At 42.5% G+C, this 20762-nt stretch overlaps 1 protein-coding gene across 1 annotated transcript in view; it reads left to right on the top strand.

Annotated features, from left to right (window-relative positions):
- The window catches only part of NUGGC (nuclear GTPase, germinal center associated), a 48427-nt gene that overhangs the window by 21518 nt on the left and 6147 nt on the right, over positions 1-20762 (top strand). The window contains exons 9-17 of the mRNA XM_082616378.1: positions 1041-1059; positions 1341-1430; positions 7821-7926; positions 9624-9757; positions 14314-14478; positions 16334-16491; positions 18004-18145; positions 19296-19404; positions 20477-20613. Coding sequence (XP_082472504.1) covers positions 1041-1059; positions 1341-1430; positions 7821-7926; positions 9624-9757; positions 14314-14478; positions 16334-16491; positions 18004-18145; positions 19296-19404; positions 20477-20613 — 1060 coding nt within the window. The remainder of the gene's footprint in view (positions 1-1040; positions 1060-1340; positions 1431-7820; positions 7927-9623; positions 9758-14313; positions 14479-16333; positions 16492-18003; positions 18146-19295; positions 19405-20476; positions 20614-20762) is intronic.

Raw genomic sequence — 20762 nt, 5'->3', positions numbered from 1 at the left:
CCCGGTACCGCTTTGAAGTGTCAAGATTCTGTTTCAGATTTGTCTCCTCCTGAGATTTTAAACCCATATGGAGCAAGGTTCTCAAAGTTTCAGAACTTTGCCCAAAGTAAAAGCATTCTTAGAGTCATACTCTAACAAAAAATAATGAAGGGTAAGCATTTTAGAGCTTAATAGATGTTAATATATGTTGATTTCCATGCACATGTCTGTTCCCCCTGTAACTAGGGGGACTGGAACTTATCTTCCATGTTGGGACACTCTGAAAGTGTAAGGGGTTGTTATTAATCTTTACAGAGGATCAGCAGGTGTACACTGGTCTGTTCTGGGGACATGGGACATATGGTCATGGGCTCTACCCTTGCTAGTGTTTCTCTGCTCTAACAAAAGCTTCTCCACCTGTCCCCTCTGCCGTATCCCCCCCCACACTTGAGTCTACTGTCTCCAGGAACTAACTAAGCAGAGAAAAATTCCTCAGTGAAGAAACAGACTAAGACTTTTCCCCCAACTTCTTGCTTTCATGGTCTAAGTTGGAATTTCAGCTCCATTATTTTTTTCCCTGCAATTCTATTCACCCCACTCCCTACCACAGAATAGTATCTCAAGTGCTCCCTTTCCAATGCCAGCTCTAAAACTGAACAGCTGAATTTAATACAGCTGAATTTATTATATGTTTATTGAACACTGTGGTAGGGGCAGCAGATTCAGAGAGGCATCTTGCTTAGTCGCTGAGGTCACTGTCTTAAAAGAGGATGAAAGGTTACATGAGAGTGACAAGTAAAGTACCATGGGACCTCGGAGAGTGAGGGCTGCGTTTTGACTGGGCCAGGTGGTGAGGTCACAGAAAATTCCACTGATGACAAAATATTGAGAAATTAAGATACTTTTTTTCAAATGGACACTGGAGGTGGGTCAGAGCCTTTGGACTGAAGAAAGAGCTTAGGGAGAGGCATAAAGGCATGACAGTATATGCTGCTTTCAGGGAAAGTCAAGACTGCTGTGACACATCATGAGATAAATAATTGTTACATTTCTCATTTCAGGGAAAGAAAAGTGGGAAGTGTAAGTATGGACTAGTTATTTTTTCTTTGCTTTCTTTTTTAAAGCTCAATTGAGATATAATTGATAGATAAAAAGTTACACACATTTAATGTGAACATCTTGACGAGTTTGGACTCATTATTCTTAAATAATACTTTTTATGGTTAGTATTGTATGATTCGAACACATGCACATTTGTCTGGGCAGAGGAAGAGCTGCCCCCAAAATGTGCATCTCATCCCTTTACCACTCTTGATAACCCTAGACTCTTTGCCATGCTTTCATTTCTTTTCACAATCCAGCAAGCTATTCAAAGTCAGCGAGAGGCTGTTTTAGAAAGAAATGAAATGATAAAGCTACAAAGGAATAAAGTTCTCAAGGAAAAACTAAAGGTAAGTTAACAGATTCTCCTATGCATTTTTCTACTTTTCAACCACTCAGATTTTGAGAAACACCTATTTGGTCTTGTGCGGTAGCAAGGGCAGAAGCTTTGGAGTAGACAACTTAGTCCTGCTGATTCATTACTTTGTGACCTTAGGCAAATTACCGTACCTCTCTGAGCTTCCATTTTCTCATCTGTAAAATGGGGGAATAATAATGTCTACTGCCTGTGATTGTTGGAAGGATTGAATGAGCATATGGTCTACTGAGAACTACGTGCAGATAAAATCAAGGATCACAGTGCAGGTTGAAGTGTGCTTGGCTAGAGGGATGCAGCAGGGCTGGGGGAACACAGAGGAAGGGTGCCCCAGTCACTCGGGCCGCTGGGGGAGGCGGTGTTGAGGAGAAATTCAGGGAAAACTTCTCAGCCTCTTCAGCAGAATTTTAAAGAACCAGTAGTCTTGAGCGAGGTGAAGAAGTTGGAGAAAATATGTTTGATACAGAAGGGAGAACATGGTTGAAAAAAACTGCCACGCTTGGTGAATTATAGGCAAGTAGTTTTGAATAGCTCAGCAAGGGGCATATGCAGGAGTGTTGGGAGAAAAGCCCTGAGCTCTATTTTTCAAGCTTGGGTAATTGTTCTGTGGGAATCTTGCTGTTTCTTAAACTATTTTTATTATGCTGTCACTAAAATAGGTACAAACATAAAACCCCTTCCTGTAATAGTCTTATGCAACTATAAAACTGAAACCAACTTGAAGATAAAATGTAAACAAAACAACTTAAGTGTTATATCACAGTTAGTATAATGTGATAGAAGGGATGGTTTTGCTGAAACTAAATCTCCAGTGTTGGATTTAACAGTAAAAACACATGGCCTTAGGTCCAGTTCTATGTTTAATTGCTTTCTGTATTTTGACTTCAATTATATTGATGCAGAAAATAGCTGGCGTACAATGTGGAATTGGAAATTTCAGGGCTTTTGTTTCTAATTCAGAATAATCAGACCTCATACTCAAGCCAAAGTCTTCTACCGAGCAATTCTTGAATGTTGATTTTAATGAGGCAATAACTCAGTAAAGCTGTTCTTATTCTCTTTAATTGTTCTTCTTGGCATTAAAGAAATATGCATTTTATGAGGACCTAATTATATTGTTTCTGGAAGCAGAAACATAAAATACCTCAATACACAATTTACAATTATATTTATTGCTAAAATATGTGGCAAATTGGTATGTACAAGATAGGGTCTGGACAACAATACATCAGCTTGCAGGGTGACTGGTTTTGATTCTTATGGCACAAGTTCTTTTAGGTCTACACACCTACACCTCTGATGGCTAGGTAACACCTTCATTCTCCAACCACTTCTTTTCAGTTTGAATTATTGTGAGACCTTTATTTGTACTGCAGACCTTCATTTGGAGCAAATTTAATTTTGATCATAGAAAGTATGAGTCAGAAGTTGATTATAGGGTAGCCACTCATAGAGATGTCTATGCTTATTTTTTTAATTATAAAAAAGAAAATTAAGAAAAATATTGTAAGAAAAATTTCAGGCTCCTGGGACTACACTTATTGATTTCAATATGGAAATATTATGCATCTTAGAAAGGTGATTTTCTCAGGAATATGGAGAATGGATGGTGGGGAGAGGGGCTGGTAAAGATTGGATGTAGAAAGACCAGCTGGGAGGCTTTTTCTGTAATCTAGGTGGTGTTAAGAAAAAAAAAAAGAAGTGATAGGACTTCCCTGGTGGCGCAGTGGTTAAGAATCCATCTGCCAATGCAGGGGACATGTGTCTGAGCCCTCCGGGAAGATCCCACATGCCACGGAGCAACTAAGCCCGTGAGCTACAACTACTGAGCCTGTGCTCTAGAGCCCGTGAGCCACAATTGCTGAGCCCGCATGCCACAATTACTGAAGCCCACATGCCTAGAGTCCGTGCTCCACAACAAGAGAAGCCACCACGATGAGAAGCCCACACACCGCAACGAAGAGTAGCCCCCGCTCACTGCAACTAGAGAAAGCCGGCACACAGCAACAAAGACCCAACGTAGCCAAAAAAAAAAAAAGAAGTGATAAGAACCTGAACTAGGCAGTAATCATAGAAATAGAGATGCATTCAAGAACTAATAGGGGGTTCAGATCCATAGGTCTGGACGACTAACTGTATGTGGCAGGTAAAAGAAAGCTGGGTTTTGATGTTCTCAGGCATGTCTTTTGAGCTGATTATTATACAGCATTTTGCCTTTGCTTTAGCAAACCTGTAAAGAAAACCTATGCTACTGCTCCAGTGCCTCTCTCCTTCACTCGCACATGACTACTGCACTCATACTTCTGACACCGATGTGTGGGAGTTTGCTTCACACTAAGCAATTCTCTCTGACACCAGCTGGGCACCTTACAATTTAACTCAATTTGACATGGTCTACCTGGAGATAGCGTCAGATCCCACAGGTTAAGGGTTTAGTCCCACAAGACTGCCTCCCACTTCAGATATGAATCGCAAGAAGTAGGTCCCCAGGTTACCCACAACTCTGCCTGACTTGGCTACAAATTGGTTCCCATGACCTCCTCTCCCTTGCATTGGGTTATTTGCTAGAACAGCTCACAGAACTCACAGTGAAACACTCACATTTACCAGTTTACTATATAATAAAGGATATGATAAGAGATGAACAGCCAGATGAAGAGATCCATAGGGAGAGGTCTGGGAGGGTCCCCAGCACAGGAGCTTCTGTCCTCATGGAACTGGGGTGCACTGCTCTCCAAGTATGTGAATGTGCTCACAACCTGGAAGCTCTCTGAACCCCACACTACTGGGATTTTATGGAGCTGCATCAGATAGACATGATCAATTATTAACTCCATTTCCAGCTCCTCTCCCCTCTCTGGAGAATGGGGGTAGGGGGTAGAAATTCCAAGGGATTTGGGAGCTCTGTGCTGGGAACTGGGGCCAAAGACTCAATGTTAGAATGAAACCCCCTATTTATAAGGGGTTTAGGAGCCCTGTATTGGGAACTCAGGGCAGAGACCTTTAGATAGATATATAGAGAGATAGATAGGTAGATAGAGATAGAGCTTATTATTTCGTAATACCTTATTATTTTACTCAGTTTGAGGATTATAATGAACTCATGGCTTTTCACAGAATTACTGTGTTCTTTTTGATGTTCAAGTTCACATCTTGGCCAATGGGAGCCTTTAATTTAAGCTGGTTCCTTTTAGCATTACCCAGACATTTAAAAAAATATATCTTTCCTCTCTGGCAACAAGAACATATCCAGGCCCATTTTCTTTTTCCCTGCCCCAAGGCATGGAACTATTACTATCAAAGAAACTTGGGTTGCTTTTAGCAGAGAATAATATTAAAAATAAAAGTTGGGGTGCAAGGGGTACATATCAAATAATTCATACAAGTAAAAGAAGTGGACAGGGTGATATCACTGCAAAGTCATTTTAATGACGAAGCTAGAAAATATAGATTTTTTTTAAAAATGGGGTTGCAACTAGTTCAAAAAGATACATGCACCTGAATGTTCATAGCAGCATTATTTACAATTGCTGAGACTTAGAAACAACCTAAGTATCCATCAACAGATGAATGGATAAAGAAGTTGCAGTGTATATATGTGTGTATATATATATATATATATATGTAGATAAATAGATAGATAGATAGAGATATATACACACACACATACATACATACAATGGAATACTACTCAGCCATAAAAAAGAATGAGATTTTGCCATTTGCAGCAACGTGGATGGACTTGGGGGGCATTATGCTAAGTGAAATAAGTCAGAGAAAGATAAATACTGTATGATAATGGCTTATATATGGAATCTGAAAAATACAACAAACTATTGAATATAACACAAAAGATGCAGACTCACAGATATAGAGAACAAACTAGAGGTTACCAGTGGGGGGGGGGGTAGGGGCAATATAGGGGTGGAAGAGTAAGAGGCAGAAACTATTGGGTGTAAGATAGGCTCAACATGGGGAATATAGCCAATATTTTGTAATAACTGTAAATGAAAAGTAACCTTTAAAAATTGTATAAAATTTTTTTAAATGGGGTTACAAATTATATTCCTGATTTCAATCTAACTCCAACTTTACTATATGCTTTTTGATTCTGCTTCCATCTTGTGTCACTTCTATTCTGAGCTTCCAGGTTTTCTCCTTTCTTATATACAATATCTTCTTACAAACTTAATACCTTATGCTATATATAGTTATTAAAAACCATGTATGTAAATGATAACAGTGGCTCATCTTTCTATAGGATAATCTGATGAGCATCTACTTAGCTCTTGGATCCTACCCTCCAACTGTAACTCTTTCTACTTCTCTTTAACAATAATACGGAACCTGCTACTGTAGCCATCCCATTGACACTATAAAAATATTTCTTTGGATTACAATAATAAGAAGTGTCAACTAATCTTCAATAGTTTTTAGAAAAGATATACAAAATTTAGAGGAAAATTTTAAATAATGCAAACACCTGGGTAAAGCTAGGAATACTCCTTTCAACTATTTTAAAACTCTACTAACATTTAATTGCACATTAGTTTTATCTCCCAGTAGAAAGTGGGGTCAACTTTCCCTAAACATTTTCCTGGAGTCAAAACTATCAAGCAGGGAAAAAATAATAATCTTGGCAGCTCCTTTATATAACTTTAGTCCTGACTAGAGTGTGGGGCTTCTAGCAATCTCTATTCCAGCCTTGACTAAATGGGCTCACAACTTGCCAGAGATGCAGCTTCTTGCCTCTCCCAGTGGACCACTCACTCAGCTTTTTTATATCTTTGCATCAGAAGAAGGTTGACAACTCCCTACTGTGTTCTACCACCCCCATATACCCATGCATACACATGCATACTCTTTATGGCTTTTCTCTTTTAAGTGAGAAGAATGAAGGATTATGAAACATTATTTATGTGTCATTCTAGTATGACTTCTCTGTGGTGATGTTTTTCTAATCATAAAAAATTTCTCATATGATTCTTAATTCCTTGACATTTAAAACCATCATTTGCTTAAACATTACTCTGCATTTAAATGTGTAGGATGACTAACCACCCAGTTAAGAAACTTGCATTTTTATAGGACCTTTGCCCAGTGTTGTATTGTGTTGTGCTGAAAAATTGATACACGTTTTAACAGTCAGCTCTCTGTTTAAAAAACAAAAAAGGCCCAATGTGTACCATTTGCCGATTCCTGTGGTGTAAATACTCCCTTGCCAGTCTCAAGCTACCAATGTGCTGGTGCTGAGGGGGGAGCTGGGAGGAGCTGTGTACAGTGGATGCTCAGGAGCTGGTCCAAGCTGGCTCCTGCCCATCGCTGCCTTTGTTAGGGTTGTGCTTCTTTTTCCAAAATGGATCCTGGTACTTTCCCCCCTCTGAATATTTAAATATACCTTTTTAAAAAACTGAGGTATAGTTAATTTATGATGTGTTAGTTTCAAGTGTACAGCAAAGTGATTCAGTTATAATATCTATATCTATCTGTCTATCTATCTATCTAATCTTTTTCAGATTCTTTTCCTTTATAGGTTATTACAAGATATTGACTATAGTTCCCTGTGCTATACAGTAGGTCCTTGTTGTTTACCTGTTTTATATACAGCAATGTGTATATGTTAGTCTCAAACTCCTAATTTATCTCCCCCCCCACTATCCCCTTTGTTAACTGTAAGTCTGTATTCTATGTCTGTGAGTCTATTTCTGTTTTGTAAATAAGTTCATTTGTATCATTTTTTAAAGATTTCACAAATAAATGATACCATATGGTATTTGTTTTTCTCTGCCTGACTGAGTTCATGTAGCATAAGGCCCTCCAAGTCCATCCATGTTGCTGCAAATGGCATTATTTCAGTCTTTTTCATGACTGAGTAGTATTCCACTGTATATATACCACATCTTCTCTATCCATTCATCTGTCGATGGACATTTAGGTTGCCTCCATGTCTTGGCTATTGTAAATAGTGCTGCTGTGAACATAGGGGTGCATGTATCTTTTGGAATTACAGTTTTCTCCAGATATATGCCCAGGAGTGGGATTGCTGGATCCTATGGTAACTCTATCTTTAGTTTTTTTAAGGTTAAATACACTTTTGAACTATTTTCTCTATACATTTCCTTCTAGAATTGCTATTTTTTTAACTCCCAAGAGAATCTCTGCAACAGTGTCCTCACGACCTCTGACCTTGTAAGGTGGACAGAAGGGAGCATTTGACACTGGGACTATTGCTTGTTCCTACAGGGCTTGTGCAGAACTGAAAGCGAATGAGCTAAAGTTTGCTGAAGGCTCTTGTGGAGCATGTGCATGGTTGCCTTTGCAGCGGTTGAGTTATTCTGTTCTCTGTGTGCCTCTCTCACTTCAGAGAAAACTGCCAGCAGACTCCAGGGTTCTGGAAGACTCAGAGCTGGTGTACACGGTCAGCGCCCAGGAGTACTGGCAGCAGACTCTCCTCACCGAGGAGGAAACTGGTAATTTATACATATATATTTTTTCATCTCAATCACTCCAAGTCTCAGGATTAAGCTTGGGACTCTGAATTTCCCATTCTAGAACTTTCTGTGCCACACTTCTAGTTTCTATACCTATGAGCAGCTATATGCGTGTTTCTCTCTGCATTGTTGTGGTACCTGAGACCACAATTCCTTTCTCCTCCAAATCTTACGATGAGTTGTCATTTCCTTAGTGTTTGCCTTGAGAGTCCTTGCTCACCCAGGGACAGGTAGAAAAAGCATCCATGGCATGCTTTTTCTTTGGGGGGGTGGGGGTAGGGTTAGAGAACATGGCTCCTTTCTTCAGAGAACTTGAAATTTACCTGAAGAGCTAATATAGTAAGTCCCCTACATACGAACGAGTTCCATTCCGAGAGTGCGTTCATAAGTCCAGTTTGTTCGTAAGTCCCACAAAATTAGCCTAGGTACCCAACTAACACAATCGGCTATATAGTAATATATTGTAATAGGTTTATAATACTTTTCACACAAATAATACATAAAAAACAAACACAAAAAATAAAGAAAACATATTTAACCTTACAGTGCAGTACCTTGAAAAGTACAGTAGTACAGAATAACAGGTCGCATCCAGGGGCTGGCATGGAGTGAACAGGCAAGAAGAGTTACTGACTGGAGGAGGGAGAGGAGGTGGGAGATGCTAGAGCTGAAGGATGGTCAGCAATAGGAGATGGAGGGCAAGCTGCAATGTCACTCGCACCTGACGTGGATGGCACAGGTTCTGGTTCCTTGCTGGAACCAGATGCACGTTTGCATCTTTGAAAGTGTGCAACGTGAAGGTTCGTAAGTAGGGGACTTACTATACTAAGCCACGTGCAAAAATCAAAGTAAAAATGAGGCTAGTTCTATGGTGCTCTGAGTACAGCAGAAATTCAGAGAACCCAGGACCTGTGGGACTGGATTACTGAAGGAAAGCTGGGTGAGGAGGCAGGATCTGAGCTTGACCTTGATCTCAGCTGAAAATGGCTTAAAATGGGCCTATGTGTCGCTAGACATGGATGAGTGTCAAAGGCGATTAAGGAGCAGAAGATGTGAAAAGTTGCCAGACATGGGGAACTGCTTGAACAAGGATATCAAAGAAATAATCAGCACGGCACAGGCAAGGAATAATATAGAAACATTTCCACTTACAGGGATGATGCGGGGGGGAAGTAGCATGACATCTGTTATCTTCCGACTAACAGAGGATTTGGACTAAGATACGTGTCTAATCTGGAACTGCACGTGTCAGAGGTCCTACCCTTTCTACAGCAAGCATGCACTATTTTGATGTTAATAGTTATTTGATCTAGATAGAAAAGTCTAGCGGGACCAAATGGCTGAGGCTTTAGAAATATGAGGCCCCAGTTCTATATACTATCCAGGTAACTACCATCCAGAGGGAAGTGCCCGTTTTTTTAACCAGCCTGAACTTTTCCACAGAGTTTGTTCTCTACCACTGAATAAAATGAGCATGCGTCACTGCTGATGTACCATCCACAGTTGCTGCTCCTAGACTGGGGAAAACAGATAGGTTGGTTTAGTGAGCAACCCACCCACATAGGACCTCAGCGGAAGTTAATTCAGACTGTCAGCCTGATCTGTTAACTTGTAAGAATTCTATGTCCCACCAACTCTGGCCTTTTCAAATTGTTTGTGCTGCCTGTGAATTCCAGAAATCCCCAAGTTAAGAGAATATATCAGGAGAAGGCTCTTGGATAAGAAGAGGAGGATGGTGACCAAGTATGTCACTGAAGCTTTTGGCCTGTTACTCCTCACAGACACTTTCAGCTGCACGGACAACCTGCCGGTAGGAAGACCCCTGGGCTGTGTGTCCTCTGCCTCCTGGCCTGGGAAGAATGCTCCCTCTTACCAAGTTAGAAAATTAACTCACCGTAATCTTTCTTTCCTCATCAGAGGAAGACCCTAAGCTCAGAGAATCTAAAGGGAGCAGAAAGTTAATTTGAGGGTTAACATTGTAGCCTTTGAGTAAAAAAAAAAAAAAAGAAAGAAAGAAAGAAAAGAAAAGAAAAGAATGTTTTACCTATGACAGATGGGCTGAGAGGAAAAGGTAAAAATAGTCACGTTTGCCTCTCCTGAGACTTGAATCAGGTAGAATGTGCTTAATGGCAGGTGGGATTTGTCTACTTTTACTGGAATATGTCAGTTCTTGGTTATCCTAAAGAGGCATGTGTGCACATACAGTCCAAAAAACGTTCTTCTGCCTGTGGACTTCCTGCATGGCCTGGTGCTGTCGGAATCTCAAACTCAGAGCAGCGTGGTTATATAATGTAAGAGGAGGGCCTTTCAGCAGAGAGGTATTATCTTCATGGTCTAGAATGCAGGTCTTCTGAATAACCAGTTAAAAATGACTTTTTTCATAGTAGTGGACAAAGTTATCTTTTTGATGGATGAATTTTTTTTACCCTAATAGAAGAGGGATAAGCTGCTACATTCGAGGTTTGGGAGAGTTTGGGAGAAAGCTTTGTTGCTGGAATCAATCACCATCTGCATTGTTTCCTTGTGAGGGAATGAAAATACAAACAGACAAGCACATAGAAAAACAGAACTCTGACCCACAGCCTGCAACAAACTGCCTGGGAAACCAACCCCCCCATCTACAATGAACAGCTCAGGAAGCCAGCCTGCTCTAAAACTTGTAGGAAGTTAGACCGCTATCTCTAGTAACAATCTAAGAAGCTAAACAATAACTTCTGAAACAATCAGCCCCAAATGGCCAGACCTTTGTTAACCACGGATGGCTTCCCTTATCCCTTTTTTTTTTTAACTGTCATCCATATTTTATGGCAAAGAGATTGCCATTTCTCTTAGGTGTTTTCACATACGAGCAATGGCTGCTTACAGAACAGAAAAAAGAATTTAAACAACCCGAAACACACAAAAACAACCCATCAAATTCAAATGACAGAAGTATGGCTGGAAGGTTACATCTCCCGTCCAAACTAAACCCTTTAGCAATGATTGCATTGCCTTCAATTCTGCAAATGACAGTCTCCCAGCAGGCTGCATTATTCTGACCCCACACATCCTCACTATAATTGGCTGCCCATGAAACTCTCATCACAGACAGCCTTGTTAGCTCATGGGCTTCCCTAATCTTTATCCCTGCTTCCAACTGAGGACCAATCAAGAAAAGATAAATATGCATCCTCATGAATCACATAAGATCCCTGCTTCAAGGTCTCCACCTACGGCTCCCCATGCCAGGGGGCTCTGATCAGGGCACCAGAAGCCTTCCCACCCCTCTGCTTGCCTTTGAGTGTCTGCCAAACGCAAGTGATGGCCCCTGACTCTCTTGCTATAGCAAGCTCTAAATTAATAGCCTTAGTGTGTTCTCATTTGGTTGGTATTTCTGTATTTCCACACTTGCTGTCAGCTGTCAGATTTGCACAGCCAAGCTGTCTGACTTCTTGTTATGCAGAATAGGGAAAGGGGAGAGAAATATGTACCAGTAGGGCTGGTCCTGAGAATGTGGGACAGTGAACCTGGGAGGGCCCTGTGGAGTGATGAGCAGAGGCAGCTGGTGGGGACCTGACTTCAGTGTGAAAAGTAAGCAATGTCAACTCTTTTATTTTTAGTTAGTTAATTAATTAATTAATTTTTGGCTGCTTTGGGTCTTCGCTGCTGTGCATGGGTTTTCTCTAGTTGCGGCGAGCGGGGGCTACTCTTTGTTGCGGTGCACAGGCTTCTCATTGCGGTGGCTTCTCTCGTTGCGGAGCATGGGCTCTAGGCACACGGGCTTCAGTAGTTGCGGCGTGTGGGCTTCAGTAGTTGTGGCTCGAGGACTCTAGAACACAGGCTCAGTAGTTGTGGCGCACAGGCTTCGTTGCTCCGCGGCATGTGGGATCTTCCCGGACCAGGGCTCGAACCCGTGTCCCCTGCATTGGCAGGTGGATTCCCAGCCACTGTACTACCAGGGAAATCCCAGCAATGTCAACTCTTGATGGTCCACACAGTGTCAGTCAAATGTCATTTTAGAAATTAAAAGTGCCATATATAAGTGCCATATAGAGCAAGATTCACCATCTTTTTCATCGTATTTCTTATTCCTTGTTTGGGTCTAGTTCTGTGTAAGAAAAAAGAAACCCTCCTGGAATCTGAGATTTTCCAATTTGACTTTTGTCCTCTGAAATACTAGCGAATGTTTTGACATTCTAACTTCCCCCCAAAATTCTTTGGGGTGAAAGTTGCCTCTCTGCCCAGAAAAAGATTTGCTTTTGGAAGTGCTGATGGAAAATGAGTCAGATGTGGTGCTGTGTGTGGTTGGTTTATTTTATAAACACCAGGACAAAGCATTTTGCAATCAAAGTTGGAGCGTGGTATGGAGGTGCAACCCGTGTAGGGGCTCAGTCCCTCCTTGTAGCCAGACTGCAGGTGACAGAAGACACAGAGGAGGGGGCTGGCTGGCACTTCTGTGATAGCCTTTTAGAAGGAGTTGCCAGCAGGCTTACTCAACATTCTTTGGCCTCAGATATTGGTCTCAGTCTTAGTTCTCTGATGAAAAGCTGGAAGCCAAGAGTTTGTCAGTTCCTTTGCATTCTGGGAAAAAAAATCAAATCTAAAAATATATGTGACGGATCATTTTTTAAGACTGTGACTCAAACCAAAAATTTTAGAGTTTGGATAGTTAGTGATTTTAAATGAACAGGGATCTAGTCTTTATTTTTAAGAATCAGTGGGAAGTTGATTATGATGATCTCAATGTTGAATGAGTCCTGCGTTTATTCATAGTAGATGCCAGCCTTTCCCTTTCTTGCTGCTCTTTTGTTTCCAGCCCCTTCCCTTCTTATCATTCTTTTGCTTCTTCAACAAGGATTCTTTGAGAGTGAGCCTTTGTGAGAATCTTGCCTGTGGAGTTTCTTCTCATGACTTTTTTCTTCTTTCACTTTGATCACTAGTGACACCACAAACTCCAATGAATCTAGAAGGAACTCTGGGGGAGAAAGTATAGCTTATAGAATTCTAACTAGTGAAAACTCTGAAACTCCCCAGGGCTTGCCTGAAGTGGAATAGTTTCCATAAACTTCTAAAACTCCTCTATTCTGAGACTCAGGGTATAGGAGTTTGAGGCTGTTTTCAGGACCATTCAGCCCCATTCACTTACTTCACAGATGATGCCCTTGCGATCCAGAGATGCTAAGTCATCTCTGTAAGGTCACACCTCAATTCAAGAGCTATTTCTGTCATCAAATTTGGAATACATGTTAAGAGCCTACGTTATCCAGCCATTTCTCCACGCCACTCATTCACCCCAGAAATGTTTATGGACCGTGCTCTCCGTGCCCTGCCTTGGAATAAACAAACATGAATAACAGAGTCTGTCTCTCCAGCAAGGTCCTGGCCCAGGGCAGGAGACACATGGTCTGAGAGAGACACAGCACAGCAGGGGTGTCCTAAATGCAATGGGAGCCCAGGAAAGAGCACCCCAACTCTGCCCGGGGAGTCAGGGAGAGCATCACATGGGAAGTGACTTTTGAGCTTTGGGTGTATGAGAACATGGGAAGAGCACATGCAAAGGACCAAAAGGATGGCACGTTTGGGGAATGGTTGCAAGTTCAGGGGCAGCTACGTGGGAGGAACTTTGGGGCAAACAGAGAGCTGCTGGTGCTGGAGAAATTGATTGAGTTCTGGCCACGAAGGACCTTAAGTGATGAGCTAAGGAGTGTGGTTTCTTTCCACTGCAGTCAGGCACCGAGGGGACAGACACTACAAAGTTCCCAGTTTGGAACCTAGAGGTCAAGGCTGCCCCTGGCGGTCACTCCCTTGTATTATTTGAATAGATATTTTCTTCCCTGACTATTCTCCTTTGAAGCAGGAACCAAGTCTTTATTTTTGTGGTCCTGTAGCTTTGCTGTTTATTTAAAGTGGGGTCCAGAAGATCAGTATTACCTGGGGCTTGCTAGCAATGTAGAATCCCAGGTCCTTGGGTTTGAACCAACTCTTCTGGTGATTCCTATGCACGTTAAAGTTTGAGAAACCCTATCCTCCAAAACTGCTTTGTGCATGAAGTTCATTAAATATTTGTTGAATCAGATGTCATTGGAAAAATCTCTTTTAATGACCATTGGATTTTTAAAAAATATTTACTCTTTCAACTAACCTAATGGATTAAACCCCAGGAAAAGTTGCAGGAGGATATATCTGTTCAATTCTCCAATCCCACAAAGCTTAAGGAGGTCTGTGCCCTGAAGGGTGCCTTATTGGGATGACAGGGAGGAGTCCACCGTGGGTGATCTGCTCAAGCTAAATCTTGTGTTGTTGACAGACTTAAAGAAAGCAGAGTTGGAGGAGACAGTGCCTTTAGGGAGGGGGTGGCCTCATGTTCCTGATGGCCCTTGTCCCTAGAACGAATACTTGCACGTGAGTGGCCTGAGGAGATTTGTGGAAGAGGAGATACAGCTGCTGGAGAAGGCCATCGACCAGTGCTTTGCCCGCATAGTGCAGCCTCTGCAAGAAGGGGTCCGAAATGCCAGGAGTTCCTACCGACGGATCCTGGGGGCGTGCCTGGTGGTGAGTGACCCTCTAAAAAGAAAAACCGTGATGTTCGGTGAGGCCTGCCTGATTCTCCACCTTTTTTCACTATCCCATTGCTTTTGAAAGAAATAAAGAGCTAGAAGAACTTAGGAGAGAGTGAAAATTGCACTCAGGAAAGCATATTGAGTGAATTGTTTGTGCATTGTGAGGACGCAGGGAAGGGTCCATGTGCAGCAGAAAGAATTGGAATTTAGGATCCGAGGGTCTTGTTTGGAATGCCAGCCCCAGCAAACATCCTCTCTGTAGGCCTGGGCAAGGCCCTAAACCCACTTAAGCCTGTTGGGATTTTTCTTCTGTAAAATGGGGATGGTAAACACTTGCCCAATCTATTTCACAGGGCTGATGTAAGTATCAATTAGATACACAGTAAGAAAGCACCCTATAATCTCTCACTTGGCACACAAATTATTGTTTTATCTTTTAATTATTCAATAGTTATATGGAGTTTCTAAGGGATGAGAGATAAGAAATGTGTGTGGTTATTTAAGCCATGAAGGTTGGGGTAATTTGTTTCATAACGATAGGCAACGAAGTGATCCTGGAGAGAACTGTTTCTATACGATGGTGGAAGATCCCAGATCACAAAAAGTGAATGAGTGGGTGGGTGCTGAGAAGGTGAAGGCACGAGGTGGGGACCAGTCCTCTGAGACAATGTGCTTGTGGAGGAAGGAGCATCATCAGGCACCTTCAGGCTGCCACCAGGGCTTCATCCCAGGAACCGTCCCCTCTCTCCTCAGCCCTTCAATGGCTTCTTTACTCTGTGACTATGGGCACAACCCAGGGCGTTCCTATTTGATAAGCAACTTGCCTTTGCGATCAGATATTTGGGCAGACATGTATGTACTAACATCATATCTTTAGGTAACATAGTAAAATAACCTAAATGTCTAATCATATGAGAATGCTAAAGTGAATTATGATACATCCATATGACATTACGTGGTTATTCAAATAATTTTTTGGAAGTATTTATAATGAATTCAGGAAATGCTCATGTTATAATATTAAGTAAAAATGGCAGAATATTAAAATAGAGATAGATGATAGATTGATATGGGAAGATAAATATGGATAGAGATAGTATGATGCCAGTTGTACCATGCTACATGGCCATTCACTTAAAACATATTCCCTTAAAACATATATCATTGATTAATGATCACAAAGGCCTCTACTGAAATTTCAGTCAGTGCAAATGTATTTTTTATTCTCTTTACTGAGGATCAATCACCATGTGGCTAAAATTTGTCAAGTCTCTTATAGCTCTAGCTTCATATTATTTTTTTCTTCTGATGTGTGAGTTTATGTCTCTGAGAGAAAATATTACAAAGAGATACACATCAAGTTACATTTTATCAAATATTTAATAAAAAGTGTAAAACATCGAGGCTGTGCTTGGAAAACCTAAAATGCATACTCGCGGTAGAGTCAGAGCACATTTTCACTGAATAACTGATCATTTAGCACATATTTATCAAGCATGACCTACACCAGGACCAGATGGTGAGGACATCACGCTGGATGAAACATCGGGCCTGATCTGAACCAGCTGATGGTCCAGTTTAGCAGCCTGATGAGTAAAGAGACAAATGCAAAGCTGTATGTAAGCAGAGAGCAGAGGATGCTTTGGGAACCCAGGGCAGGGGCACCCGCCAACTTGAGGTGTGACTGCTGTCCTCTCTGTGTAGCTTAATAATACATTGAAAGATCATGTCTCTACTCTTCCCTGTGATTCTTGGTAATGGTGTTTGGCCAAAGGCAGTGCAACTCTGATCCCATGAATTCTAGGTAACACCTACTAACTCCACTATCTTATTGTTTAATTATCCAGAGGAGTAAAGGAAACCAGGGTTTTCACCAGACTCTGAAAGCGGTTTGCCTGAAAAACGGTATCTATGCCTCCAGGACTCTTGGGAGAATAGATCTGAACGAAGCCATCACACAGCCCATCTATGAACAGATTGATCCTGTTTTCGGAGGCATTTTTAGGTAAAGGATCCTTCACTTGGATCCTCTGTGAACAAACATCCGAAGAACGCTCATCTTTAAGTATTTATACTTTGGACCTGAAAGGGTCCAGAGTAGCTTGCAACTTGAGGAGGAAAACTTAGTCTTTGGCAAAACACAAAAGCCTTAGTTTGGTTTACTTAAAAATTTCCTCCCTCCCCAAAATAAAAAAGTTTCCCGTGGTGACCTGGAGTGCAGCTGGAGATGCTGCTTTCAGATTAATATTATGATTCCCATTATTTTTCAAATATCTCCTACATGCACTGGGGATCCATTTTCTTATAGAGCTGAGCCCAGGACAGGGGTATTTTGGGTGGAGAGTGTGGAGTTAAGGAAACACACGGCCTTCATAAATTTCCCTGATGAGAAAAGGAAAAGGGGCTCACGATGACTCTGCTTGCTTTTGACACACAGCATGCTCACACATGGTGTGGGGTGGGGGGCTTGAACCTTCACAGTGCCCCGTCCTTCCCTTCTTCCTTGACCTCCAATCTTTTTCTCCATCCACAGAAACAGTCTCTCCTAATCCCCAGCCTGTCCCCAGTCTCCCTCCTTTGCCCCTGGCATTTCACCTGGCCTACCACGCTCTCCTGTTTGAGCCATTCTACCTTTGCTCAGTTCTTACTCAGTGCCCACATCCCCGTGCCCCCAACCTTCCTTTAAATTTGTTTGGAATCCTGCTATTCTACCTACACTCACCCACCCCTGTTTACACATCTGTAGGGTAGACTCCAAATTCCTTGGAACGGCCTTCAAGACATTCCACCTGCTTCCAACTGGCCTTTCCCATCTCTCCCCACCCCCGGGTCAGTGTCAACCCCTGGCTTTAACCAGCCTGAGGACAGCAAAGAGCAACTGAGATGTACCAGGAACTTGTACTAAGCACTTTGCATGCATCATGTCATCCCATCCTCCCCATAACCCTCTGAAGTGGCTCTGGTCTTCTTACAAGTGAACACACTGCCATTCGGAGGAATCATATAGTTTTCCCAGGGTCACCCGGCTCATAAGTAGAGAGCTAGGACTTCAAGCCTCTGCCCTCTCCTCTACTCACCTGATGCTTCTTATTCCTGGGAGGTCCTGAAACCTAATTCACTATGTCGTCCCTGTGGAGGATACCTCCTCCTTCTTTTCACGTCCCTAAATCTTACCCATCTTTTAAGGTGTAGTTCGTCCCATCCTTCCAAGTGGGAACACCTGGGCAGCAGAAAGACTATGAGTTTTGAGGTTAAACAGATCAGTGCCCAAGGTCTGGCCCTGCTACTTACTAGCTGCGTGACTTTGAACACATTAGCTACTGTCTCTGAACCTCAGCTTTCTCATCTGTAAAATGGACATCATTGCACGGACTTCATTATAGGAATTTTATAACTGTTAGATCTCGTCCGCCTTCTCTTAAAAATGAGTAAAAGAATACCAGCTAGTTTCCTCTTTGTTTTAACCCCACAGTAGCCACCGTTGTCTCTTAACATGTTATGGTGCTTTCCCCTGTAGGTCTGGGAAGCCCGCTGATGGTTCAGCTCTGATGTCCCACATAGATGCTTTTAAGCACTCTCTGCAGGAGAAGATGACGGAAATTGGGATAAGAAATGGCTGGAAATATGATAGCTATAAAAAGAGTTTCCTGATCCAGGAGGTAAGATCCTTATAAAGTGAAGAGGGCAGCGAGGTTGGGTAGTGGTTTTCTTCCCAGCAGGATTTTGGAGGTTGCCTGTCTTTTCCCACTTGTTTCCCTGGAGTGTCCAGGGTCTGGGTGGACCTTATAGCAGGCACTGTGGGATACAGAACATAGTGGGATGGGGCAAAGAGAAGCGGTCCTGAGTCTGCTACAGACGTAGCAAGCTTTGTCCCACTGAGAAGCAAGCAACAGTAAATGCTGAGATTGTCAAGTAGCCCCAGTTCCCAAGAAGAATCTTCAAAGAATCCTTAGAAGTATAAACATTTGAATCCACTTGTAACATTCTCACTGACTTCTTTATCATTTTTGCCAATATCATGAAGTATTATCCACAGCGGTGAAGTTTAAAGAAGTGTCTTTTTTTGCAGATCATTTTTTAGTTTTGAGTCCTCAAGACTCTTGTCTGTGACTCATTCTCTTAGTCCAGGCTGTCTTAGTCTGTTTGGGCTGCTGTAACAAATACCGTAGACCAGGCAGCTTATAAACAGCAGAAATTTATTTCTCACAGTTCTGGAAGCTGGAAGTATAAGATCAAGGCGCAGGCAGATTTGGTGTCCGGTTGGGCCTGCTTCCCGGTTCACGGGTGGCCAACTTTTTGCTGTGTACTTACATGGCAGACAGGGCCTTGTCTATAAGGGGAATCATCCCAATTGGGAGGGCTCCCTCCTTGAAACCTAATCACCTCCAAAGGCCCCACCTCCTAATGCCATCACATTGGGGTTTAAGATTTCAACATAAGAATCTGGGGGAACATGACTATTCAGTCCACAGCACAGGCCCAGCCCAAGTTACAGGGTAACACTAGAGAAATCGCCTGTGCCTCCCCCACCCTCCCCCAAAGGCCCCATCCCAGCAGCTTGCATGCACCCGAGTTTGACTCTGCATATAGTTATCAAGTTTTCTGAGGTGCCCGGCACTGTGGGAAGCACTTGGGGATATAAAAGCGCTTCAGATAAAGCTCCTGCTTGTGTGGAGTTCACAGTGGCGGAGACGTGTGAACAGCCAACGATAATACAGGGCAGAGGAGGCGGTGGCCGTACATGGGAACCCCTACCCTGTTTCTATTAAGGGATTGTCACAAATGGCTTTTTGTTAACTGGATTCTCAGATAAGCGCCATCCTGGGAGGCCTGGAGGGACACATCCTCAGAAAGAAGAGGAGGATTTATGAGTCTCTCAGCACCTCTGTTCAGAACGACCTGAAGCCCTGTTACGAAGGTGGGCCCCCAAGAGTAACTTTTCCACCTCCTCCGGGGTCTGTCGGCTCCTTTAGCATCCTTGTCTGCTGCTCCCTCTTCAAAGTATTTGTCCTCCCGTGTCCTAAGTCCCCATAACACTCTCGGTCTACAAATTAAAACCAAACAATTGCAAGGGTGTGGGGAGAGGTCATTCATGAACCATTTCTATCTGTGTGTTTCTAGTTCTTTCTGTCCACCCTTTATCTAGACACCTTGCTTCTCTCCATGCTGCATCTCAGCTAATTAAACTATAAAATCCATTATCCAATTCTCATTCTTATTTTCTTTAAGTATTTGTAAATTCACTTTCCAGCTTTTTCTTGGTTTGGTGGTCCCACTGGTTTTTTTTTTCTGGGGTGGGCGTGTGAGTTTGGAATTTTGGAAGCTTCTGCTTAATTCACTCATTAGATTTTCAACATGAAAATGATCTAAATATTGAGTTAGTGTTTTGTATCATGTTATTCTATTTCCACGGTGTAGAAAATGGTGCTACATGTATGAATATATATAAGTGTATGTATGTAGGTATGTATAATATATATGTGTGTATGTGTGTGTGTGTATAGTTTGTTTGCTTGTCTTTTTTTTTAAATGTGCTTTTTAAATTTATTTTTTATTTTAAAAATAAATTTATTTATTTATTTTTGGCTGCGTTGGGTCTTCGTTGCTGCATGCAGGCTTTCTCTAGTTGCGGTGAGCGGGGGCCACTCTTCATTGTGGTGTACGGGCTTCTCATGGCAGTGGCTTCTCTTGTTGCAGAGCACGGGCTCTAGGCATGAGGGCTTCACTAGTTGTGGCACGTGGGCTTCAGCAGTTGTGGCTCGTGGGCTCTAGAGCACAGGCTCAGTAGCTGTGGCGCACTGGCTTAGTTGCTCTGCAGCATGTGGGATCTTCCCGGACCAGGGCTTGAACCCATGTCCCCTGCATTGGCAGGCAGATTCTTAACCACTGCACCACCAGGGAAGTCCCTGTTTGCTTATCTGTCTTTCTGATGCTAAAGGTCTCTAAGCAAGTCCTTGCTGTGCTGTGACTGTGACTATCATTTTTGCCAGAGGCAGCTCAGATCACGGGCAAAAAAGCATGTGAAAGAATGAAAGATGTCCTCAGAAGAGGGCTGGACCGGCAGGTGGCCGAGGGCATGTTTGAACGGGCTCAAGAAAGGATGCAGCACCAATTTCACCAGCTGAAGGTATTTGACATCCATGGTTTGAATTCCAGTCTCAAAGAGGCTCCTGGGGGAGCACAGGAAGCAGGTACAGAAGACAGAAGAAGTAGTAGTTGTCTGGGCCCAAATAGAGCCGGATGCCTTCTCCAGAGAGGGTCCAACCGATGGCCATG

The sequence above is a fragment of the Mesoplodon mirus genome (assembly GCF_964341445.2).
Source record: "Mesoplodon mirus genome assembly, chromosome: 1".
In the NCBI taxonomy this organism is placed as follows: domain Eukaryota; kingdom Metazoa; phylum Chordata; class Mammalia; order Artiodactyla; family Ziphiidae; genus Mesoplodon; species Mesoplodon mirus.
Note: the sequence above shows the minus strand (reverse complement) of the source record. Positions and strands in the feature narration are given on the sequence as shown.